At 43.9% G+C, this 27,317-nt stretch overlaps 1 protein-coding gene across 7 annotated transcripts in view; it reads right to left on the bottom strand.

The window, feature by feature from the left end:
* Positions 1–1,011: 1,011 nt before the first annotated feature.
* LOC110489414 (trafficking protein particle complex subunit 9) overlaps positions 1,012–27,317 on the bottom strand; it is a 304,212-nt gene continuing 277,906 nt past the window's right edge. For 4 of the 7 annotated variants that reach the window (XM_090227935.1, XM_090227938.1, XM_090227934.1 and 1 more), the window contains 2 exons: positions 2,733–2,956; positions 1,012–2,616 (listed from right to left, as the gene is read on the bottom strand). In XM_090227935.1, the coding sequence (XP_090084061.1) occupies positions 2,431–2,616; positions 2,733–2,956 (410 nt within the window). In that variant the 3' untranslated portion in view covers positions 1,012–2,430. Of the gene's footprint in view, positions 2,617–2,732; positions 2,957–27,317 lie in introns of those variants that run through there. The other 3 variants (XR_016493584.1, XR_016493585.1, XR_016493583.1) reach the window with 1 other exon arrangement.

Raw genomic sequence — 27,317 nt, 5'->3', positions numbered from 1 at the left:
CACGATCAATGCATTTATAGATAAAACCAGTAGTACCTGTTCCACCCCCGCCTGGTCTCCTCAAGCTCCCCTCATCCAGGAAGTGTTTCATTCTGCTCTACAGGAAACAGTAACATGCTTCACTTACCTGACACAATGGGTTTTTATTCAAGGTGGAAGAGAACTCTGCCCAAGGCTCCCCCATTTATTATGATAACACTTTGTTTTGTAAAGGACTTACCTGCTAATGTGTGTTTGTGTACACTTAACATTTCCTCTCCATTCATCAAACCTCAGACACATTCATCAAACACTTGTTCTTTCCATGACAGACTGACCAGGTGAATCCAGGTGAAAGCTATGATCCCTTATTGATGTCACTTATTAAATCAACTTCAATCAGTGTAGATGAAGGGGAGGAGTGAGTCAGGTTAAAGAAGGATTTTTAAGCCTTGAGACAATTGAGACATGGATCGTGTATGTGTACCATTCAGAGGGTGAATGGGGAAGACAGAATATTTAAGTGCCTTTGAACGGGGTGTGGTAGTAGGTGCCAGGCACACCGGTTTGTATCAAGAACTGCAACGCTGCTGGGTTTTTCACACTCAACAGTTTCCTGGGTGTATCACGAATGGTCCACCACCCAAAGGACATCCAGCCAAATTGACACAACTTCGGGAAGCATTGGAGTCAACATGGGCCAGCTTCCCTGTGGAACGCTTTTGACACCTTGTAGAGCCCATGTCCCAATGAATTGAGGCTGTTCTGAAGAAAACAAAGGGTGCAGCTCAATATTAGGAAGGTGTTCTTATTGTTTTGTCCACTCAGTGACTATTATGCACGGGCAACGAAACTCTATTATCTCTCATATCTTTATGGGCTTCTGTCTGTGGCTGTGTGAATGAAGGGGATAGGTTAGACTCGTGTCAATTTGCCAGGCAGAGGGACGAGCAAATGTCCAAAAAAGGACAGAAGAACGAGTCCAAGTCTTTGCTCCTACATATCAAATACATGCAAACACCCTTTCAGAAGTTGGCTCAACTCAACATTTATTTACATGTATTGTAGGAGTTTATAGACAGGGAGATACAGAGGCCCAAATATACAAGCTCAGCAGTAAAAATCCATGTTTACAGTCACGCAGAGAGTAGAGAGACAACAGCGAATCAAGCTAATTGCTAAAGCAGAAACCACAAATCGATAGAGGTGATTGTGGATTCCTGTGGTAGAGTAATACACTGTGCTTCTCATAATATATTATATAATTTACAGACAGAATCATATACCCAGGAGGATGCTGCTTGATAATCATGTTCACATGAGAGTATCTCTACTCTGCTGCTCAGATTGTTGAGAGGGAAGGATTGGACACATAATAACTTCCATTTGGCAGTGGTGTAAAGTACTTAAGTAAAACATACTTTAAAGTACTACTTAAGTAGTTTTTGGGATATCTGTACTTAACTATTTATATTTTCGACAACTTTTACTTTTACTTGACTATATTGCAAAATAAAATAATGTACTTTTTACTCCATAAAACCTTAAACACCTTAAAAGTACTCGTTACATTTTGAATGCTTAGCAGGACAGAAAAAAAAAAAAAGAAAAAGTCGCGCACTCATCAAGAGAACATCCCTGGTCATCCCTGCTGCCTCTGATCTGGCGGATTCACTAAACACACATGCTTTGTTTGTAAATTATGTCTGAAAAATGGTGCCGTCTGGAAAGAAAATGGTGCCGTCTGGTTTGCAATATAGAGATTTTTAAATGATTTATACTATCAATACTTAAGTATATTTTAGGAATCACATTTACTTTTAATACTTAATTATATTTAGGACCAAATACAACTACTCAAGTAATATTTTACTGGGGGATTTTCACTTTTACTCGAGTCATTTTCTATTAAGGTATCTTTACTTTTACTACAGTATGACATGTGGGTACTTTTCCACCACTGCCATTTGGAGCCCAACAGGATGGTATGATGCGCTACATCCCTGGTAAGTTGAGTGAAAAGGAGGAAAGAGGTGACCTTATGATCTTTCCACAAAACCTCCATCATGGCTGATACATTTCGATGACTGATTTCATGGTGCTGAAATTCATAAAATGATTCAAAAGGTGATTTCCAAATCCAGTAAGACCTACTGTATCCTTCATGCTTTAACATAGAGTACAAAAAATACCTCAAACCCAGTTACTGGAAATTATTGAGTGACATCAGCTAACCGCTAGAATATTTAGTCCGTTGTGTCCTCATCCCACTGTACTCTCCTCGAGTGCTCCATCTACCCATCCATCTACCCATCCATCTACCCATCCATCTACCCATCCATCCATGCCTTCAGTGATGTTCAGAAAGTGGGCGAACCTATATTTTCCGAGGAGAAAGACGCAAGAAATCTGGAAAAATACATGTGATATTCATGTAAAGAGTGCCAGGCTCTATGCCCCAGCCTCGATAGGCGCCTCCAGGGCTTTGATGTGCACGCTGGGCAGGCCGAACCAGGATGGGGGCAGTTCCTTGCCCTGGCCAGCACTGTCATCCTGGAACTTGATGTTGAGGTAGAAGTCTCCAGTGTAGAGGAACAGGAGGGCTCCCATACACACAGAGTTCTCTGTGGGCTTCACCTAGGAAAACAACACACAGAGACATTATTCAGAGTGCCTGTGGATAGCTAACTCACCTGACCCACCAATCACACACACAGTTCTGCACACACACGTAGTTCTGGACACACACACACCGTGTCTATGTAGAAGGTGTTAGATCCTATGAAGGTGACTGCGTCCTGCAGGTCATAGTTCTGAACTCCGTTCTGGTAGTCCTGGAAGGGAACCACAGTCAGGGCGAACGGTCCGACCGCATTCTTACTACGATTGGTCAGTTTCACCTCCAATGGCACAGCGTCGCCCACCTTACAGTCAGCGATGATGTCACAGTCACACGGTTTCCCGTTCACCACCACGTCTAGAGAGGAGGAACACAGAGAGAGAGAGAGAGAGAGAGAGAGACAGAGAGAGAGAGAGAGAGAGAGAGAGACAGAGAGAGACAGAGAGAGAGACAGAGAGAGAGACAGAGAGAGAGACAGAGAGAGAGAGAGAGAGAGAGACAGAGAGAGAGACAGAGAGAGAGAGAGAGAGAGAGAGAGAGAGAGAGAGAGAGAGAGAGAGAGAGAGAGAGAGAGAGAGACAGAGAGAGAGACAGAGAGAGAGACAGAGAGAGAGAGACAGAGAGAGAGACAGAGAGACAGACAGAGAGAGATAGAGAGAGAGAGAGAGAGACAGAGAGAGAGACAGAGAGAGAGACAGAGAGAGAGAGAGAGAGAGAGACAGAGAGAGAGATAGAGAGAGAGAGAGAGAGAGAGAGAGACAGAGAGAGAGAGAGAGAGAGACAGAGAGAGAGAGAGAGAGAGACAGAGAGAGAGAGAGACAGAGAGACAGAGACAGAGAGACAGAGAGAGAGAGAGAGAGAGAGAGAGAGACAGAGAGAGAGAGATAGAGACAGAGAGACAGAGAGACAGAGAGAGAGAGAGAGAGAGAGAGACAGAGAGAGAGTGTGTGTTAAGGGATGAGTTAGGAGTTATTTAATGAATACCTGTTTGAAACGTTGTTTCAATAACCACATAGAAGCATAGATTGCTGTATGCACAGTCACCTGCTATAAATTCATTCATTTGTTCCTCTATGAAATATTAGTGCTTGGTTGGATTTGAGGTTTTACTACCAAATCTGTAATTAAAGACATTTTCAGTATGGTTGTCTTGACCTGTAACTTTGAACATAAAAGCATAAAGAGGACTATTAGATAAAAAGGAGTGAATTTGTGAACAGAAGGGAGAGTATCATTAAGCTCCATTATAGTCTAGTGGAGATCTTCAAAAATGTGTCATGGAACTGCGATGGAAAATGTTATGTTTGTGCTTTTCTAATAACCAATCTCTGTGTTCATGCAAGTGACTGATTGACCGAATCCTCACTATCAGTATCTGCAATTTGGCAGTACGCCCAGACCCTTGTTTTGAGAAGATATCTCCGTTGCAAGTTCTCAGCTTAGAGAGAAGAAGCCTTGTGAGGTGTTGGTCTGTCACATGAATGAAATGAACCAGTATTGGTCGGTCACATGAATGAAGCAAACGTTAATTATGAATGAATTATGAATGATGAATAAGTAAAATCATGCAAATATAACTTGTCTGCAATATACAAGTGAACAAATGGGACTGCCCCGGTAGAGCTCCTGACAGACGTTCACTATGGTGCATCAAGTTCGTTGGAACTTCTCCAGTTAACTATTAATAAATAATGATTCATTTAAGACTGACTTCGAGTGTCCCTGTGTAGAATTTCCACGACAGAACAATTTCAATGCCTCCTTCACAATCACAGGCATTTCTCTCCCCGTCTCCCCAACGACCTGCATTCACATCTCAGAATGACCCATCCTCAAGCTCTCTTTTCCATTTGATTTCCAATTCATTTGCATTCATGAAAACACAATTCACAGTCTTCACATGTGTAGACCTATCTTCCAGCACATTGTTTCTGGTGTGTGATCAAGAGTTTAAAATACGCTTTTATTTAAATTAACGGAGAGCGAGGGAACTGAATGAATTCAGACGGCATCCTATCAATCTCACGCATGACTAATTTCTGTCAAGAAGGGACTAATGAGAAGGTTGGAAAACAACCACCCTCACCTCTTCCTTCCTCTAATCCTGCGCCCACACTCTCACATAGAGGCACTTCTTCTCTCTCTTACGCCCTCTCCTCTTTGTTCTCTCTCTCTTCCTCTGCATCGCCTCTCTCTGACATGTCCAGCTGAGTTAAAATGGGGGCAAATTACATTTCTCTAATATGTAGCCATTCCAGATATAGCACTGTTTGGTTCAGGTGGAGTGGAACCACAATGCTTATTTTTATAATGACTTCTATGGTCCTTCTGCTCCTCTGGGAGGGAGGGAGGTGTAGAAGTAGAGAGCGAGAGAGCGAGAGAGAGAGCGAGAGAGAGAGCGATAGAGAGAGAGAGAGAGCGAGAGAGAGAGCGAGAGAGAGAAACACACACACACACTAGTGCAATGCCCTTGTATCTGTAGGAAGCCGTGCCAGCCAGAGCCGTTTAGGCCATGCGACATGAATGAGCTGGGTGTGGGTGAGTGTTGGGGTGTGTTCTCCGCTGCGGTGGGTGTTAAACCACAGGTTGCGGAGCCTCATGGGCAGACATACACAGAGAGGGAGCCTGAAGACTGAACCCTGCCACTCTGAGCCCCCCTAGCGAGACAGAGCCAGGTTGGGCATCCCACCCCAGGGAGTCTGCAACTCCACCAGGGTGACATTCAGCTACACATCTACAACTGTTTGAACCTGACACGTCACATTCAGCTAAACATCTACAACTGTTTGAACCTGACACGTCACATTCAGCTACACATCTACAACTGTTTGAACCTGACACGTCACATTCAGCTACACAGCTACAACTGTTTGAACCTGACACGTCACATTCAGCTACACAGCTACAACTGTTTGAACATGACACGTCACATTCAGCTACACATCTTCAACTGTTTGAACCTGACACGTCACATTCAGCTACAACTGTTTGAACCTGACACGTCACATTCAGCTACACAGCTACAACTGTTTGAACCTGACACGTCACATTCAGCTACACATCTACAACTGTTTGAACCTGACACGTCACATTCAGCTACACAGCTACTACTGTCTGAACCTGACACGGCACATTCAGCTACACAGCTACAACTGTTTGAACCTGACACGTCACATTCAGCTACACATCTACAACTGTTTGAACCTGACACGTCACATTCAGCTACACAGATACAACTGTTTGAACCTGACACGTCACATTCAGCTACACAGCTACAACTGTTTGAACCTGACACGTCACATTCAGCTACACAGCTACAACTGTTTGAACCTGACACGTCACATTCAGCTACAACTGTTTGAACCTGACACGTCACATTCAGCTACACATCTACAACTGTTTGAACCTGACACGTCACATTCAGCTACACATCTTCAACTGTTTGAACCTGACACGTCACATTCAGCTACAACTGTTTGAACCTGACACGTCACATTCAGCTACACATCTACAACTGTTTGAACCTGACACGTCACATTCAGCTAAACATCTACAACTGTTTGAACCTGACACGTCACATTCAGCTACACAGCTACAACTGTTTGAACCTGACACGTCACATTCAGCTACACAGCTACAACTGTTTGAACCTGACACGTCACATTCAGCTAAACATCTACAACTGTTTGAACCTGACACGTCACATTCAGCTACACAGCTACAACTGTTTGAACCTGACACGTCACATTCAGCTACACAGCTACAACTGTTTGAACCTGACACGTCACATTCAGCTACACAGCTACAGCTGTTTGAACCTGACACGTCAAATTCAGCTACACAGCTACAACTGTTTGAACCTGACACGTCACATTCAGCTACACAGCTACTACTGTTTGAACCTGACACGTCAAATTCAGCTACACAGCTACAACTGTTTGAACCTGACACGTCACATTCAGCTAAACATCTACAACTGTTTGAACCTGACACGTCACATTCAGCTACACATCTACAACTGTTTGAACCTGACACGTCACATTCAGCTACAACTGTTTGAACCTGACACGTCACATTCAGCTACAACTGTTTGAACCTGACACGTCACATTCAGCTACAACTGTTTGAACCTGACACGTCACATTCAGTTACACAGCTACAACTGTTTGAACCTGACACGTCAAATTCAGCTACACAGCTACAACTGTTTGAACCTGACACGTCACATTCAGCTACACATCTACAACTGTTTGAACCTGACACGTCACATTCAGCTACAACTGTTTGAACTTGACACGTCACATTCAGTTACACAGCTACAACTGTTTGAACCTGACACGTCACATTCAGCTACACAGCTACAACTGTTTGAACCTGACACGTCACATTCAGCTACACATCTACAACTGTTTGAACCTGACACGTCACATTCAGCTACACATCTTCAACTGTTTGAACCTGACACGTCACATTCAGCTACACAGATACAACTGTTTGAACCTGACACGTCACATTCAGCTACAACTGTTTGAACCTGACACGTCACATTCAGCTACAACTGTTTGAACCTGACACGTCACATTCAGCTACACATCTTCAACTGTTTGAACCTGACACGTCACATTCAGCTACACAGCTACAACTGTTTGAACCTGACACGTCACATTCAGCTACACATCTACACAGCTACAGCAGTTTGAACCTGACACGTCACATTCAGCTACACAGCTACACAGCTACAGCTGTTTGAACCTGACACATCACATTCAGCTACACATCTACACAGCTACAGCTGTTTGAACCTGACACATCACATTCAGCTACACATCTACACAGCTACAGCTGTTTGAACCTGACACGTCACATTCAGCTCAAGCTAACTATACTGTCTCATTGTCACTCTACAGTGCAGTCTCAACTCACTCCAAACTAGGAGGTTTCTTTCATCAACCCAGAATACGCATAGAGGTTCTTTAAAGGACCTTGTTTTATGTCTCTCTGTTAGAAAAAGTTTCCTTCAAAATGTGTTGTGATGGAATGTTTGACAGTGGAAGGAGAGCGGGAGAGACGACAGGCAGACGACAGTCAAGTCAAACAGTAGCGATGTGATCAGTACAGAGATGTAACGTCACTGTCAACATTACCATTACCCCTGAGTGGCAGAGGGTTTTTCTGGTGGGAATCCACTCTCAGTTCTAACTGCTTTTTATAGTGGATATTCCAGATTATTTTCATGTCTTTTTACTCACACAAAAGCAAGGTCAATTATTCGTTGCAACTACGTTCAACATGGATCTTTGAGTATTTGAATAGAGTCACTAACATTTGTTCATGATATTCGGGCTTCATCTCCATAGCTGGACGGGACCTGTGGGACTTTGCAACACTTCTACAGTCCACAGTATTCATAGGCAGTAGAGCAGATTCTAACGTGACAACTTTCCAATTGGTTAGATTTAGTTGTTCAAAGGCCTGTTGCTAGGAGATCTAGTTCTAAACAGGGATGGCGAATTTCAACACATTAACTATTGAACAAAAGAGGAACTTAAGTGGGAGATGAGCTGAGGAGTCTAAACCAGAGGTAGGCAACTAGATTCAACAGCAGGCCGATGTCTGTCGGAGCAGATGGTCGGGGGCCGGTACATAATTAAAATAATTTCTACACTCCAAATTCACCACAACTAAGCCTAAAAATAGATTGCATTTGAAAATACCACTCATTTCATAGCATGTTTACATTGAGACACGATCACGTCTCTTTCTTCTTTGTTCGTGGGTATACCTGAGGCCAGATTTCCTAAATGAAACTCATTTTAGCTGAATTCCTGGTGATTTTACAGTATTTTTATGACCCAAAAAACACTTGCGCAGCAGGCCGACCAGTTGCCGACCACTGGTCAACACACACACGCCCAAATGCAAGCGCGTGCACAAACACGCCCAAATGCAAGCGCGCGCACGCCTCAACCACGACCTGACCATTTAACAACTCCTGGTCACTCCTCTCCTCCTTGGCAGTCCATCCAAAGCCTGTGTGACTGAGGGAAGGAGGCAGGCAGCCATTAACATAATACTGTGGCTCTACTCAGAGTTCAGTACGGCCTGCAGAACGGCCTGCAGAACCGAGCACAGGGTTACAGAGGAGGAACCTGCAGGAAATAAATACAGCGAATATGTTATAATTATGCAAATAACACCGATCAAACTAATGGCTATCACATTGACATTAGATGTCAGTTCGACCTCTCAGGTCTTGTATGCTTTGCAATAAAGTGCTGCACCATTATGAGTGGCAATAAAAACCGTTACTGGAAAAAGCCATTTGACTTTAGGGCCTATATATCTTTCTGCATTTAGACAGCATCATAATCCAGACACCCAGGGATTGCTGAGCACCGGTGTGTGTGTGTGTTTCCAGGGCATGGTTTCCTCCGCTCCCCTCTTCCAACCTCCATGATAAACATATCATGGTCTCTAAATAAGTAATGGACTCTGATTGGTGTTCCTCTTAACCAATAAACAAACGGAACGCGAAGAAACCAAGGCCTATGATTGGTTGGCCCCATGAGGCCCTCAGCATCTTGTTGCATCTTCCACAGAGAAGATAGTGACAGATTGTTCTTGAATAGAATACACTGCATAGTGTGTGTTTACTGTTAAACACTACCACCACTGTTCCCTGCCCTGCATGGTTCTCAGTGCTAAACAGGTGTGTGATAAAACCAGGTGATTAAACCATGTGTGTGATTTAAGTCTTTGGGGGGTTTGAGTGAACACACCTCACCCTGTCCCATCACCCCGGTGCTGAGAGGACGAAGTGAAGCAGAATGAATAGGTTGCATTAAAATACCCTGTTTTCTGATACAGAACCAGAAGCCACCTATAACAGAAGAGAGAGAAGCTGGAGAACAAATGGTGCCCTTTCCTCGTTCTCATACTGGTGGGTGGGTGAGTGTGTGAGAGAGAGACAGAGAGAGAGAGAGACAGAGAGAGAGAGACAGAGACAGAGAGACAGAGAGAGAGAGACAGAGAGAGAGAGAGAGAGAGAGACAGAGACAGAGAGACAGAGACAGAGACAGAGAGAGAGAGAGACAGAGAGAGAGAGAGAGAGAGAGAGAGAGAGAGACAGAGAGAGAGAGACAGAGAGAGAGAGAGAGAGAGAGACAGAGAGAGAGAGAATGTGAGAGAGAAGGAACGGTGAAATTAAACAAACCACTTTGCAGTCGCAACAAGTGGTCTGTAGCTTTCTTTTTTGCTGTGGTCACACTCTACTGCTGAGGCAAAGAGCTGTGCTGCGGCGTCACCACAGCAACCAGGCTTGGCCCCAGACAGGGCAGGGCAGAGAGATATCGAATATCGGAGAGAGAGTGTGAGCTGGAGGGAAAGAGAGAGAGGGAGAGAGAGAAAGAGGGGAAGAGATTGTGAAAGAGAGGAGAGAGACCTGCTGAATACACTACATTATGATACAAGTGCGGCTGTCACAGATCAAAACTATTGAGTCTGTGAGATAAAACAAACCTCACAGTATCTATTCTCTACCATAGAGCTGCGGCAGAGAACAGCAGATAAGGTGTCCTCTCTAGGAACGACAGCTATGTTTTCGAGAGGTGCCAATTCTCCAGGATTATGCGCGCATGTGTTCAGTGGCTGTCGTATCTCCAGGTTGATTCCACACAGTGGCATGATTCAGTAAGCCAGTCATATTCCATAGGAAGGAAACGAAATGACTCAGCAGGAAGACAGACAGGCTCGGTGCATAGCTTCTCCCATGGGGGTTCTCTCTTACTGCAACGTGACATTATGTCAGTGTCTTAACTACTTCAGAACACTATCATCTGGTACTGCTAGTTCAGGAGAAGACACACTATATACTTTTGGTCATGTTAAAGTAGCTACGTAGTAATACAGGTATTATGGCTCTAATATTGATGCCTTGCAACGCTAAATCAAGTGCCCCTAACGTAGTTGAAAGAAAACAAATACTATGTGGACCCAGTTAGGCCTAACTATGGGGGAGCGTAATAGTGCCCAGTGACCACTTTAGAGCAGGGACCTTGATGAATGAACGGACGGAGCCTGAGTGTGTTGGCTGTAAAAGGTTGCGGCGTGGCGTAACTAAAAATGTCCCTCCCCCCGAAGCCATCTGGCCGATTAGAACTAAATCGCCATAACAACCAGCAGTACTTCTACTGTTGTCTTTCACCCCCATGACCAATCAGCTTTTAAAGATTCAACCTGTTACAGCGAGAGGAGAGAATCGTTTTTGTTGTTGTTACTATGTCTTGATCACACAAGTTGAGGTACACAACATACACAATAGACCTTTCACTCGGTTTGTGGACTACTTTCTTTAATAGCTAAAGCATGTGACAGACTTAAGAGCTGGGAGGTAGTCTCTGTACTCTGTCTGTTTTGGCTAGCTACAGTGCCTTGCGAAAGTATTCGGCCCCCTTGAGCTTTGCGACCTTTTGCCACATTTCAGGCTTCAAACATAAAGATATAAAACTGTATTTTTTTGTGAAGAATCAACAACAAGTGGGACACAATCATGAAGTGGAACGACATTTATTGGATATTTCAAACTTTTTTAACAAATCAAAAACTGAAAAATTGGGCGTGCAAAATTATTCAGCCCCTTTACTTTCAGTGCAGCAAACTCTCTCCAGAAGTTCAGTGAGGATCTCTGAATGATCCAATGTTGACCTAAATGACTAATGATGATAAATACAATCCACCTGTGTGTAATCAAGTCTCCGTATAAATGCACCTGCACTGTGATAGTCTCAGAGGTCCGTTAAAAGCGCAGAGAGCATCATGAAGAACAAGGAACACACCAGGCAGGTCCGAGATACTGTTGTGAAGAAGTTTAAAGCCGGATTTGGATACAAAAAGATTTCCCAAGCTTTAAACATCCCAAGGAGCACTGTGCAAGCGATAATATTGAAATGGAAGGAGTATCAGACCACTGCAAATCTACCAAGACCTGGCCATCCCTCTAAACTTTCAGCTCATACAAGGAGAAGACTGATCAGAGATGCAGCCAAGAGGCCCATGATCACTCTGGATGAACTGCAGAGATCTACAGCTGAGGTGGGAGACTCTGTCCATAGGACAACAATCAGTCGTAAATTGCACAAATCTGGCCTTTATGGAAGAGTGGCAAGAAGAAAGCCATTTCTTAAAGATATCCATAAAAAGTGTCGTTTAAAGTTTGCCACAAGCCACCTGGGAGACACACCAAACATGTGGAAGAAGGTGCTCTGGTCAGATGAAACCAAAATGGAACTTTTTGGCAACAATGCAAGACGTTATGTTTGGCGTAAAAGCAACACAGCTCATCATGCTGAACACACCATCCCCACTGTCAAACATGGTGGTGGCAGCATCATGGTTTGGGCCTGCTTTTCTTCAGCAGAGACAGGGAAGATGGTTAAAATTGATGGGAAGATGGATGGAGCCAAATACATGACCATTCTGGAAGAAAACCTGATGGAGTCTGCAAAAGACCCGAGACTGGGACGGAGATTTGTCTTCCAACAAGACAATGATCCAAAACATAAAGCAAAATCTACAATGAAATGGTTCAAAAATAAACATATCCAGGTGTTAGAATGGCCAAGTCAAAGTCCAGACCTGAATCCAATCGAGAATCTGTGGAAAGAACTGAAAACTGCTGTTCACAAATGCTCTCCATCCAACCTCACTGAGCTCGAGCTGTTTTGCAAGGAGGAATGGGAAAAAATGTCAGTCTCTCGATGTGCAAAACTGATAGAGACATACCCCAAGCGACTTACAGCTGTAATCGCAGCAAAAGGTGGCGCTACAAAGTATTAACTTAAGGGGGCTGAATAATTTTGCACGCCCAATTTTTCAGTTTTTGATTTGTTAAAAAAGTTTGAAATATCCAATAAATGTCGTTCCACTTCATGATTGTGTCCCACTTGTTGTTGATTCTTCACAAAAAAATACAGTTTTATATCTTTATGTTTGAAGCCTGAAATGTGGCAAAAGGTCGCAAAGTTCAAGGGGGCCGAATACTTTCGCAAGGCACTGTATGTAGCAACATGGACGATAGGCAGTAAAACCTAAACAGCTGAAAAAATCAGTTGGAAATTGGAAGATTGAACTCCTAGCATTACAACATATTTATAAAGGCTCAGAGTAACGTTGGGCCATCTGTGTCTCCCTTTCAATAACTCTGTCATTGTCACGGTTACTGTACGGTAACGACACGTTTTACTCACTTCACAAATATATCAGAATTGGTTGAATACAAATGATCAAACTTAATGGCAAGCCCCTAGCCACAGAGCCTGGGAGTGTAGGACTGTATTTGTTTGGGGATGAGTGATGTCATTGGTCCTCTGTGAGATGTGGGTACTGTGCTGTACGGTGCTCTGGGAGCAGAGCTGGCTGCTGTCAGGACTTTTGATCGAGACAGAGCAGTGGCTCTATGAACAGCTCAGAGAGACAGTGAGAGAGTGAGAGAGAGCGAGAGTGAGAGACAGAGAGCAGTGGCTCTATGAACTTCTCAGAGAGACAGTGAGAGAGAGCGAGAGTGAGAGAGCGAGAGCGAGAGAGAGAGCAGTGGCTCTATGAACTTCTCAGAGAGACAGTGAGAGAGTGAGAGAGAGCGAGAGTGAGAGACAGAGAGAGACAGGGAGTAGTGGCTCTGTGACCAGCTCAGAGAGAGAGAGAGAGAGAGAGAGAGGTTCTGAGACCAGCTCTGAGAGAGAGAGAGAGAGAGAGAGAGAGAGAGAGGCTCTGAGACCAGCTCTGAGAGAGAGAGAGAGAGAGAGAGAGAGAGAGGCTCTGAGACCAGCTCTGAGAGAGAGAGAGAGAGAGAGAGAGAGAGAGAGAGAGAGGGAGGCTCTGAGACCAGCTCTGAGACCAGCTCTGAGACCAGCTCTGAGAGAGAGAGAGAGAGAGAGAGAGAGAGAGAGAGAGAGAGAGAGAGAGAGAGAGAGAGAGCAGTGGCTCTGAGATCAGCATCTGAGAGAGAGACAGAGCGCACGCAGTGGCTCTGAGAGAGAGACAGAGAAACTCAGCAAAAAAAAGAACGTCCCTTTTTCAGGACCCTGTTTTAATTCATAAAAATCCAAATAACTTCACAGATTTAAACACCGTTTCCCATGCTTGTTCAATAAACCATAAACAATTAATGAACATGCACCTGTGGAACGGTCGCTAAGAATGGAGGCAAATAAGGTCACAGTTATTAAAACATTGGACACTAAAGAGGCCTTTCTACTGACTCTGAAAAACACCAAAAGAATGATGCTAAGGGTCCCTGCTCATCTGCGTGAATGTGCCTTAGGCATGCTGCGAGGAGGCACGAGGACTGCAGATGTGGCCAGGGCAATAAATTGCAATGTCTGTACTGTGAGAAGCCTAAGACAGGGCTACAGGGAGACAGGACGGACAGCTGATCATCCTCGCTGTGGCAGACCACGTGTAACAACACCTGCACAGGATCGGTACATCCGAACATCACACCTGTGGGACAGGTACAGGATGGCAACAACAACTGCGCGAGTTACACCAGGAATGCACAATACCTCCATCAGTGCTCAGACTGTCCGCAATAGGCTGAGAGAGGCTGGACTGGGGGCTTGTAGGCCTGTTGTAAGGCAGGTCCTCACCAGACATCACTGGCAACAACGTTGCCCAAGGGCACAAACCCACCGTCACCGGACCAGACAGGACTGGCAAAAATTTGGAGGTGGAGGGTCCGTCATGGTCTGGGGTGGTGTGTCACAGCATCATATCGGACTGAGCTTGTTGTCATTGCAGGCAATCTAAACGCTGTGCGTTACAGGGAAGACATCCTCCTTCCCTCATGTGGTACTCTTCCTGCAGGCTCATCCTGACATGACCCTCCAGCATGACAATGCCACCAGCCATACTGCTCGTTCTGTGCGTGATTTCCTGCAAGACAGGAATATCAGTGTTCTGCCATGGCCAGCGAAGAGCCTGGATCTCAATCCCATTGAGCACGTCTGGGACCTGTTGGATCGGAGGGTGAGGCTAGGGCCATTCCCCCCAGAAATGTCTGGGAACTTGCAGGTGCCTTGGTCGAAGAGTGGGGTAACATCTCACATTAAGAACTGGCAAATCTGGTGCAGTCCATGAGGAGGAGATGCACTGCAGTACTTAATACAGCTGGTGGCCACACCAGATACTGAATGTTACTTTTGATTTTGACCCCCCCCCCTCCCTTTGTTCAGGGACACATTATTCAATTTCTGTTAGTCACATGTCTGTGGAACTTGTTCAGTTTATGTCTCAGTTGTTGAATCTTGTTATCTTCATTTAAATATTTACACATGTTAAGTTTGCTGAAAATAAACACAGTTGACAGTGAGAGGATTTTTCTTTTTTTGCTGAGTTAATAATGTATGGCAGTGGGAGAGAGCCTAAGTAATAGAGACTGACTGGCCACTGGCCCCCGCCTGACTGAATGTCCAGTTTATCCACTAAAGAAAACAGTGGACGCATACTGTACACATGCCCACCTCTCTCCTCTGAATGGCTGTCATTTTGGTTGTGTCCAAACTGGTGATTTTTGGTTCCAACCGCTGTGTCTTTGTGAGATGCGGTGTGGGTGAACGGATGATCTCAGCATGTGTTTTTCCCACTGTAAAGCATGGAGGAGGAGGTGTTATGGTATGGGGATGCTTTGCTGGTGACACTGTCTGTGATTCTTTTAGAATCCAAGGCACACTTAACCAGCATGGCTACCGCTGATACGCCATCCCATCTGGTTTTGGCTTAGTGGGACTATCATTTGTTTTTCAACAAGACAATGATCCAACACACATCCAGGCTGTGTAAGGGCTATTGACCAAGAAGGAGAGTGATGGAGTGGCTGTCATTTTGGTTGCTGGCTATAGACAGACCTGCTTCTTCCCAACATAATAATTTGAGGAAGATTGGAGACGGTCACTATGAATAAAACCATCCCAGGTTCTTCTAAAGATATACAGTGGGGCAAAAAAATATTTAGTCAGCCACCAATTGAGCAAGTTCTCCCACTTAAAAAGATGAGAGAGGCCTGTAATTTTCATCGTAGGTACACTTCAACTATGACAGACAAAATGAGAAAAAAAATCCAGAAAATCACATTGTAGGATTTTTAATGAATTTATTTGCAAATTGTGGTGGAAAATAAGTATTTGGTCACCTACAAACAAGCAAGATTTCTGGCTCTCACAGACCTGTAACTTCTTCTTTAAGAGGCTCCTCTGTCCTCCACTCGTTACCTGTATTAATGGCACCTGTTTGAACTTGTTATCAGTATAAAAGACAGCTGTCCACAACCTCAAACAGTCACACTCCAAACTCTACTATGGCCAAGACCAAAGAGCTGTCAAAGGACACCAGAAACAAAATTGTAGACCTGCACCAGGCTGGGAAGACTAAATCTGCAATAGGTAAGCAGCTTGGTTTGAAGAAATAAACTGTGGGAGCAATTATTAGGAAATGGAAGACATACAAGACCACTGATAATCTCCCTCGATCTGGGGCTCCACGCAAGATCGCACCCCGTGGGGTCAAAATGATCACAAGAACGGTGAGCAAAAATCCCAGAACCACACGGGGGGACCTAGTGAATGACCTGTAGAGAGCAGGGACCAAAGTAACAAAGCCTACCATCAGTAACACACTACGCCGCCTGGGACTCAAATCCTGCAGTGCCAGACGTGTCCCCCTGCTTAAGCCAGTACATGTCCAGGCCCATCTGAAGTTTGCTAGAGAGCATTTGGATGATCCAGAAGAAGATTGGGAGAATGTCATATGGTCAGATGAAACCAAAATATAACTTTTTGGTAAAAACTCAACTTGTCGTGTTTGGAGGACAAAGAATGCTGAGTTGCATCCAAAGAACACCATACCTACTGTGAAGCATGGGGGTGGAAACATCATGCTTTGGGGCTGTTTTTCTGCAAAGGGACCAGGACGACTGATCCGTGTAAAAGGAAAGACTGAATGGGGCCATGTATCGTGAGATTTTGAGTGAAAACCTCCTTCCATCAGCAAGGGCATTGAAGATGAAACGTGGCCGGGTCTTTCAGCATGACAATGATCCCAAACACACCGCCCGGGCAACGAAGGAGTGGCTTCGTTAGAAGCATTTCAAGGTCCTGGAGTGGCCTAGCCAGTCTCCAGATCTCAACCCCATAGAAAATCTTTGGAGGGAGTTGAAAGTCTGGGTTGCCCAGCAGCAGCCCCAAAACATCACTTCTCTAGAGGAGATCTGCATGGAGGAATGTGCCAAAATACCAGCAACAGTGTGTGAAAACCTTGTGAAGACTTACAGAAAATGTTTGACCTCTGTCATTGCCAACAAAGGGTATATAACAAAGCTTTTGTTATTGACCAAATACTTATTTTCCACCATAATTTGCAAATAAATACATTTAAAATCCTACAATGTGATCTGTCATAGTTTAAGTGTACGTATGATGAAAATTACAGGCCTCTCTCATCTTTTTAAGTGGGAGAACTTGCACAATTGGTGGCTGACTAAATACTTTTTTGCCCCACTGTACATCTGACTTCTAATGAGTGCCAAAAAAACTATGGAGAAGAAATACAAGTTGAAGTCGGAAGTTTACATACATCTTAGCTATTTGGTAGCATTGTCTTTAAATGGTTTAACTTGGGTTAAATGTTTCGGGCAGCCTTCCACAATATTCCCACAATAAGTTGGGTGAATTTTGAACCATTTCTCCTGACAGAGCTGTTGTAACTGAGTCAGGTTTGTAGGCCTCCTTGCTCGCACATGCTTTTTCTGTTCTACCCACAAATTTTCTATGGGATTGAGGTCAGGGCTTTGTGATGGCCACTCCAATACCTTGTCTTTGTTGTCCTTAAGCCATTTTGCCACAACTTGCATGTATGCTTGGGGTCATTGTCCATTTGGAAGACCCATTTGCGACCAAGCTTTAACTTCCTGACCGATGTCGTGAGATGTTGCTTCAATATATCCCCATAATTTTCTCACCTCATGACATCTATTTTGCTAAGTACACCAGTCCCTCCTGCAGCAAAGCACCCCCACGTGCTGTGGAATTTTTTTCTGAGGTCTTGGCTGATTTCTTTTGATTTTCCCATGATGTCAAGCAAGTTTGAAGGTAGGCCTTGAAATACATCCACAGGTACACCTCCAATTGACTCAAATGATGTAAATTAGCCTATCAGAAGCTTCTAAAGCCATGACACCCTTTCCTGGAATTATCCTAGCTGTTTAAAGGCACAGTAAACTTAGCGTATGTAAACTTCTGACCCACTGGAATTGTGATACAATTAATTATAAGTGAAATAATCTGTCTGTAAACAATTGTTGGAAAAATGACTTGTGTCATGCACAAAGTAGATGTCCTAACTGACTGCCAAAACTATAGTTTGTTAACAAGAAACCTGTGGAGTGGTTGAAAAACAAGTTTTAATGACTCCAACCTAGGTGTATGTAAACTTCTAACTTCAACTGTAACTATTACTTTATTTAATGCATACAGTTAGTTCCAAAAGTATTGGGACAGTGAACGTTTTGTTGTTGTTTTGTTTTGCTCAGATTACATTTTTTACCTTCTAGTCATTGTTTGATTTCATATCCAAAGTGGTGGAATAGGAGACAAAACAACACAAAATGTCCCAATACTTTTGGAGCTCATTGTATATGGGAGTGTGGTGTTAATAGCTTTCTTTCCCCTCCACACACAACATTCCTAACAGAGATGTTTCTCTTCTTCTCCTGTAGACTCTCTGTCTCTAGATGTAGAACTCTGTGGTCGCCATAGCACCAGCACCCCATAATACTGCAACGAGGAGATCCAGAGAGAGCGGCAATATGCAATTGGTTACCACTGGCTCCATCCAAAAGGTGAATATCTAATTTGAGCTGCATCGTGTCTGACATTTGATCCGTCTCTCGGACTCTCCTTTCCCAACTTCAGTCAGAACCAATTGAGGCAATTTCCATGTATAATTAGCCATTCTATTTGAGGCTTCCTGAACTGAATTGGCAGCGTCTTGTTATTTGTTATTCAGTCCAGAAAGGCCAGGGGGAAAGCAGGCTACATTTAATGCAATAAATGTTTGATAAAAATGTATTTGTTAGACAATACTCTATGGTACTCCCACATCCGCCTCCTTCTCATGCAGTAGTGAAGGCTGCACAGCACACCCACACACTCCTAACCATGAGGTCAGTTCTGTGTTTTCACCCCAGTGGTTGAGGTTATGATGTGGTGAAAGTGAAGATGATTCTAGATCTGTGCCCAAGGGCAGCATTTACCCAGAACAGAGCCTAAACTACAGTAAAACTCGCCTGGTTCAGCACCATGGACAGCTCCGGGTAGCCTACCATCTCCCGTCCTTCAGGCCTGCCACTATATCCCGAGTCAATAGATTTTCTGTCAAGAACCATCGTATTCCTCTTCTCTAAAGGGCGTATACAGTATACAGTAAACAAACAGCTTTTTTCCAAATGTGACATTGACTCATTAGCGTTAACACACCCCCTTTGAGCTGTTTTACCCCAGCTACATCCCTGATAGAGACACAGGAGACAACAGTCCAACTCTGAGGACCCAGTGTTGTCTAGAGCAGCCCCAGTGTTGTCTAGAGCAGCCCCAGTGTTGTCTAGAGCAGGCCCAGTGTTGTCTACAGCAGGCCCAGTGTTGTCTACAGCAGCCCAGTGTTGTCTACAGCAGCCCCAGTGTTGTCTACAGCAGCCCCAGTGTTGTCTACAGCAGCCCCAGTGTTGTCTACAGCAGCCCCAGTGTTACGCTTGATGTTGGAATGAGTAGACCAAGGTGCAGCATGGTAGGCGTACATTTAGAATTTATTTGAATGAACACCAAAAAAACCAAGAAAGATAAACGACATGTAAAGTATTGTAGCGCTAACACAGCAACTAACAAAAACAAGATCCCACAAACTCAGGTGGAAAACAGGCTGCCTAAGTATGATCCCCAATCAGAGACAACGATAGACAACTGCCTCCAATTGGGAACCATACCCGGCCAACAAAGAAATAGAACACATAGATTTGCCCACCCAACTCACACCCTGACCTAAACAAATAGAGAATAAAAAAGGCTCTCTAAGGTCAGGGCGTGACACCCAGTGTTGTCTACAGCAGCCCCAGTGTTGTCTACAGCAGCCCCAGTGTTGTCTACAGCAGCCCCAGTGTTGTCTACAGCAGCCCCAGTGTTGTCTACAGCAGCCCCAGTGTTGTCTACAGCAGCTCCAGTGTTGTCTACAGCAGCCCCAGTGTTGTCTACAGCAGCCCCAGTGTTGTCTACAGCAGCTCCAGTGTTGTCTACAGCAGCTCCAGTGTTGTCTACAGCAGCCCCAGTGTTGTCTACAGCAGCCCCAGTGTTGTCTACAGCAGCTCCAGTGTTGTCTACAGCAGCTCCAGTGTTGTCTACAGCAGCCCCAGTGTTGTCTACAGCAGCCCCAGTGTTATCTACAGCAGCCCCAGTGTTGTCTACAGCAGCTCCAGTGTTGTGGGGGATAAAGAAACAACCGATTTCAACAGCCAGGTTGTTGGGAGGAATACTGAAGCTGCTTGACTAACTCTGATAATCTAATAATCCATCTCTCTAACATCCCGAGCAGGACAAGGCCACACTGGTCCTACATTGCCGCAGACACTTCATGTTTTTGATTTAACCTGGAATCAACCACAGAACTGATTAATTAGTTCAGTTGGTCAGGTGTGGTGCCTAGTTGGAACAAAATCCTGCAGTACCTGCAGCACTCTGGGAGCAGGGTTGCCTATCCCTGATCCAGAGAATAGAGGATTAAATATATATATATACACAGTATATCTTTTCTTTTATACCTCACTTTCCTTGGAGGGTAAAATCTATTTTTCAGCCCATTTTAAAAGCATTGACCACTTAAGAAAGTAATGAGACTGATTCTGAAAAGTTGCCAGGTAAGCCAATGTGTTTTACCTAGCCATTATTCTGCTTCAACATAGTCCAACATGAAAACATCCATGTTCTTCTCCCAACATGATCCAACATGGTTCAACATGATAGTATCGATTGCTCTTCTCCCAACATGGTTTAACATGGCCCAACATGATAGCATCTATTGCTCTTCTCCCATCATGGTTTAACATGGCCCAACATGATAGCATCTATTGCTCTTCTCCCATCATGGTTTAACATGGTCCAACATGATAGCATCTATTGCTCTTCTCCCAACATGGTTTAACATGGCCCAACATGATAGCATCTATTGCTCTTCTCCCATCATGGTTTAACATGGTCCAACATGATAGCATCTATTGCTCTTCTCCCAACATGGTTTAACATGGTCCAACATGATAGCATCTATTGCTCTTCTCCCAACATGGTCCAACACGATAGCATCTATTGCTCTTCTCCCAACATGGTTTAACATGGTCCAACATGATAGCATCTATTGCTCTTCTCCCAACATGGTTTAACATGGTCCAACATGATAGCATCTATTGCTCTTCTCCCAACATGGTTTAACATGGTCCAACATGATAGCATCCATTGCTCTTCTCCAACATGGTCCAACACGATAGCATCTATTGCTCTTCTCCCAACATGGTTTAACATGGTCCAACATGATAGCATCTATTGCTCTTCTCCCAACATGGTTTAACATGGTCCAACACGATAGCATCTATTGCTCTTCTCCCAACATGGTTTAACATGGTCCAACATGATAGCATCTATTGCTCTTCTCCCAACATGGTTTAACATGGTCCAACATGATAGCATCTATTGCTCTTCTCCCAACATGGTTTAACATGGTCCAACATGATAGCATCCATTGCTCTTCTCCAACATGTTTCATGGTAACATTAGCCTATATTCCACTCTGAAAACCCTTGAGGGATTTCAAGAACAAAATAATCCAGTGATTTGTTCGGCCGATTTTCCAACATCGCTGAACGTCAAACTCTTCAGGAGAACATTGGGATTCTAGTCGTTTCACTAATTAAATCTTTGCACAGATCACATCTCATTAAAATCTGGATGAATATTCTTGCTCGTCGGTCTTCAGCCTGAAGGAGATGTATCATTAGTATTAACGGAAGACTACCTTCCCCATGGAGGCAGACTGTTATTCCTTATTCGTAACGGATACAGTACCACTCATTATTGTTGATTCATATTACAATTCTACAACACGCCTGAGACAAGAGAACTCATTACACTTCATTTTAGTCTAAAATAGTGTTCATAGACAGACAGCAGTTGAAAGAGAACAGACGATGAACACACACACACACAGATTTTTTGGTTCTGGGTTACCTTGGAAAGATGATATTAACAGATCCAACAAACATTTCCAGGATTTACTCAGTGTTCCGTATACCTCAATAAGCGTATGGCAGCAATAAACATATATAACATTATACATCTATGATGAGATGGTGTGTTCCAGGGAAGTTAACACATAGTCTACTCTACAATACAGTAAGAGAAGTAGCATGAGTCTCTAAAGACCAACAAAAACAGCACTGCTTCAAAGGCACTCATCAACAATACAGAGACAATTGTATTCATTGTATTCATTGGCCGTACATGAAAAATGCATTATCCTCCGGGGCACCATACAGGATAACTGTTTTTGTGAACAACAGATATAAATCCTTTATCTACTATCAATATCAAATATTTGCCAACTGGGAACGTATAGAAGTTCATTGAGCTGGAGATGCATTGTTTTGTAAAGGATCCACCTCTGTTTCCTACAGTATGACATAATCTCTCTCCAAGACTGGAAAAATAAACAGTAGCATGGACAATGGCCTGCTGACACAATCCCAATACACACACAAGCATGTATGCACATACAGGCCTGTACGTACACATAATCGGTTACCAATACATTGCCTGACTCCTGCACCGGTTACCAATCCATTGACTGACTCCTGCACCGGTTACCAATACATTGACTGACTCCTGCACCGGTTACCAATCCATTGACTGACTCCTGCACCGGTTACCAATCCATTGACTGACTCCTGCACCGGTTACCAATCCATTGACTGACTCCTGCACCGGTTACCAATCCATTGACTGACTCCTGCACCGGTTACCAATACATTGACTGACTCCTGCACCGGTTACCAATACATTGCATTGACTGACTCCTGCACCGGTTACCAATACTAGGACTAGGAGGACTATGAGGGATGGAGTGTCGTTTGTTTGAAGAGGAGAAAGAGGAGAGAAGATAGGATGAGGGACCAAGGGGGAAAACACCATTGATTGTTTTGACTAATCAGTGCTGAACCAGCCTCATTAAGATACAGGAGGCCTCCCCTGGGTGGATCAGAGAGGAACCTGGGTTGCTGTCATATACTGCAGTGATGCGCGCACGCACGGACACACACGGACACGCACGGACACACACCTACACCACAAAAGCACACTTTCCTTTTCCTGCCTTATTACACTGCTCAACCCCCCTCTCTCCCCCTCTCAGTTAATTTGCTTTCAAGTGAATTATGCAAATGAGCCACTTTCACCTTTGATATTAACTCCTTAATACTCAGACATACTGTACCTTAAGGCATAGCAACGAGAGCTTAATGACAATGAAGGCAAAACTAACTCTACTGTTCGGCTCCCTGAGAGATCTTCATTTCACTTTAGCCGTGTGTTCAATGAGGCCTGAACTTCAATTGGAGTTGTCAGCCTGCAGGAGACGGGAGCCAGACAGACTACGCTAGACTACACTAGTCAGAGTCAGGGAGCGGATGCATGCAAACTATTTTCCCAGTCTGAGTCAAAACATCTTCATTTGAAAAACTCATTAAAGGCACTTGATTAAGGAAACCCTTTAATGTATTTCTGAGGGTGTCACACAAACACAGCGAAGTGCTCCAAGACATCACGATTCGACGCAATCAACTTCTGCACCGGCGTTCTTATAACCAGTCTTCTAAAAGTGGACGTTCCTTTGTCTCCTTCCTTCCACCTCCTCTGGATGTGTGCCTGCCTTATAGTGGGAGGATCCTTACCTGCCTTAGCTGTTACGGTCTTAACACTAACCACTCCTAGTGAGGCTGCAGCTGCATGTAGCCATGCCAGTCTGCCAGAGGATCTCCTAGGGAGGAACAGCCAGGCAATAGCTGCTAAATTAGTGTTATCAGTTATGGGGTAGAACGAAACCCTGCTGCCCCACACACCCTGGGGCCGCAGTGCGCTGGCGAGCATCGCCACACAATGTTATCCTGCTCCTGTTTTTTGGTCTGAGGAAGGAAACATTTTAAGGACGGTTGACGCTTTATTTTTTTCCTGCAGTTCAGCAATGTGGTTTCAGGCTGCCATGGTTACGTACAGTAGCTGTGCAGCGATGCTCCCCATCCAACCCGACAGAGCTTGAGAGAATCGGCATAGAAGAATGGGAGAAACTCCCCAAATACAGGTGTACCAAGCTTGTAGCGTCATACCCAAGAAGTCTTGAGGCTGTAATGCAGCCAAAGGCACTTCAAAGGGGTCTGAATACTTATGTAAATGCAATAGTTATTTTTTGTTATTCTTAATACATTTACAAACATTTCCCAAAAACTTTTTGGGATTTGTCATTATGGGGTTTTATGTGTAGATTGATTTCATCAATGTAATCCATTTTAGAATAAGGCTGTAACATAACAGAATGTGGAAAAAGTGGGGTCTGAAAAACTTTCCCGAATGGACTGTAGAAACACAGCAAGGGGAAAAGTGAGTGTGTGTGTTTGTGTGTGTTCGTTTGAGGTAACAGGCTGCTCTTTCAAATGTTCCCAAAATGTGTCCCAACTGTGAGTAGGACATAGTCCCACATTTTCTTCCCCAATGTGGGTGAATTTCAACTTTCAGGGAAAGCAGACATTCAGTTATTGTAACACTGACATTCATGTCCATTCTAGGAACTAATCATTTGAGTGATCAACCATTGTTTAAAGGACAGCATGTTTTAAAGGCATGCTCTCCCTCTTTCTTTCTCCATGTGAGAAGCTCTCCTATCGTCTATCTGCACTTAAATTCACTCTGAGGTGTGTGAACAATACCTTTCGCCCAGAGCCTTTAAGTCCCAATTAGGAAGAGAAAACAGTGGTTCCCTTTAAAGGACAACTGCCCTTTAGAACCAACTTCTCTAGTTTTAAACGGCCGATGTAGCATCGGTATGAGTCAGAAACATTCATTGTAGCGTCAATAACTCGAGTCTGCCAAGTTTTGGGGAAAAAATTGAATTGATACAATCAGAGCACACTTTCACCCCAACTGCAACTTGTCAATATACCAAAACTAATTTGCAAGCATCATGTGTCCACCCGCGACCTGTTTAGTAACATGATTCCCTATGAAACACTGCCAGAAAGACAGACAGACACAAACTCTGGTAATAGATAGTGAGATTATATAATTGTGCGAGAAAGACCTCGGCAAAAAGAAGATTGTGCGAGAAAGACCTCGGTGAGTCAGGACAGAACAAACAACAGTACCTGCCAGGGTACGATATGCAAACATAATACACCAACATCAAACCACACCCCCAGGACAACTTTCCTTTGGCTTCTGTCAGGGCCGCTAGCATTACTTAATGAGCAACCATCAAAACGAGGCCATATCAGGAAGTGCAGTCACCCTTTAAAGAGAGGGTTTACATTCAACTACATGAATAGTTGAAGAGGAAGGTATGAAAGACTGTTCTGGTGAGACACCATTGTGAGGTTAAAAGACAAAATGTAATGAGATGTCCGAGTTACACAACCCTCAAAAAACGTTATCGCATCCAAGGTTACACAACTTACTCAACAACATGAAAACGAGTCAATGTACTTTTAAAACACAGAAAACAAATAAAAGGCTGGGATTGTGATTGTGACAGAGCATTGGGGCAACAAAAAAAAGATTAAAATATATAAATCAAATCACCACAATGCTATTATAGGGGTTTCTAGGGGTTATATATGCTGTGATAGAGGTATTGAGGGGTTATACAGTACATTCGGAATGTATTCAGACCCCTTGACTTTTTTCACATTTTGTTACGTTACAGCCTTATTCTAAAAGCAAAAACAGTTTTTTAGAAATGTTTGCTAATTTATAAAAAATACAAAACTGAAATATTACATTTACATTAGTATTCAGAAGCTTTTTACTCAGTACTTTGTTGAAGCACTTTTGGCAGTGATTACAGCATTGATTCTTCTTGGATATGATGCTACAAGCTTGGCACACCTGTATTTGGGGACTTTCTCCCATTCTTCTCTGCAGATCACTCAAGGTGTCAGATTGGATGGGGAGCTTTGCTGCACAGATATTTTCAGGTCTGTCCAGAGATGTTTGATCGGGTTCAAGTCCGGGCTCTGGCTGGACCACTCAAGGACATTCAGAGACTTGTGTCGAAGTCACTCCTGCGTTGTCTTGTCTGTGTGCTTAGGGTCGTTGCCCTGTTGAAAGTTGAACATTCACCCCAGTCTGAGGTCCCGAACACTCTGGAGAAGGTTTTCATTAAGGATCTCTGTACTTTGCTCCGTTCATCTTTGCCTCGATCCTGACTAGTCTCCCAGTACCTGCCTCTGAAAAACATCCCCACAGCATGAATCTGCCACCACCATGCTTCATCGTAGGGATGTGCCAGTTTTCCTCCAGAAATTATGCTTGGCATTCAGGCCAAAGAGTTCATTCTTGGTTTCATCAGACCAGAGAATCTTGTTTATCATGGTCTGAGACTCCTTTAGGTGCCTTCTGGCAAACTCCAAGTGGGCTGTCATGTGGCTTTTACTGAGGAGTGGCTTCCGTCTGGCCACTCTACCATAAAGGCCTGATTGGTGGAGCGCTGATAGGGGTATCTAGGGGTTATATATGCTGTGATAGGGGTATCTAGGGGTTATATATGCTGTGATAGGGGTATCTAGGGGTTATTTATGCTGTGATAGGGGTATCTAGGGGTTATTTATGCTGTGATAGGGGTATCTAGGGGTTATTTATGCTGTGATAGGGGTATCTAGGGGTTATTTATGCTGTGATAGGGGTATCTAGGGGTTATTTATGCTGTGATAGGGGTATCTAGGGGTTATTTACGCTGTGATAGGGGTATCTAGGGGTTATTTACGCTGTGATAGGGGTATCTAGGGGTTATTTATGCTGTGATAGGGGTATCTAGGGGTTATTTATGCTGTGATAGGGGTATCTAGGGGTTATATATGCTGTGATAGGGGTATCTAGGGGTTATTTACGCTGTGATTGGGGTATCTAGGGGTTATTTATGCTGTGATAGGGGTATTTAGGGGTTATTTACGCTGTGATAGGGGTATCTAGGGGTTATTTACGCTGTGATAGGGGTATCTAGGGGTTATTTATGCTGTGATAGGGGTATCTAGGGGTTATATATGCTGTGATATGCCAAGCGTGTGAATCCAGGTCCTCTCATTAAAATGTTGCTTCTGCATTTCCCCTTGGTTATACAAACAGGAGACAAGACAGCGTGCTCCACTATTTCCTCAGCTTCTCAGGGTCTTCACTTTACTTTGTAAACAAAATAGTCATTATTCCGGGATGGGACACGTCTTTCTTTAGAGGCAGGGCAGGAGATAGAGGGAGGACGGTACAGTTTGTAAATGAAAGAAATAATGCAGTTTAGTGAAAGTGACAAGCCTGGAGAGGACATCCAAGGTTTGGATAACAAAGATACAATTTGTTATACATGACTGAGCCTGTTTGCG

Source organism: Oncorhynchus mykiss, chromosome 30, assembly GCF_057628025.1.
Source record: "Oncorhynchus mykiss isolate SJ-2025 chromosome 30, ASM5762802v1, whole genome shotgun sequence".
NCBI lineage: Eukaryota > Metazoa > Chordata > Actinopteri > Salmoniformes > Salmonidae > Oncorhynchus > Oncorhynchus mykiss.
Note: the sequence above shows the minus strand (reverse complement) of the source record. Positions and strands in the feature narration are given on the sequence as shown.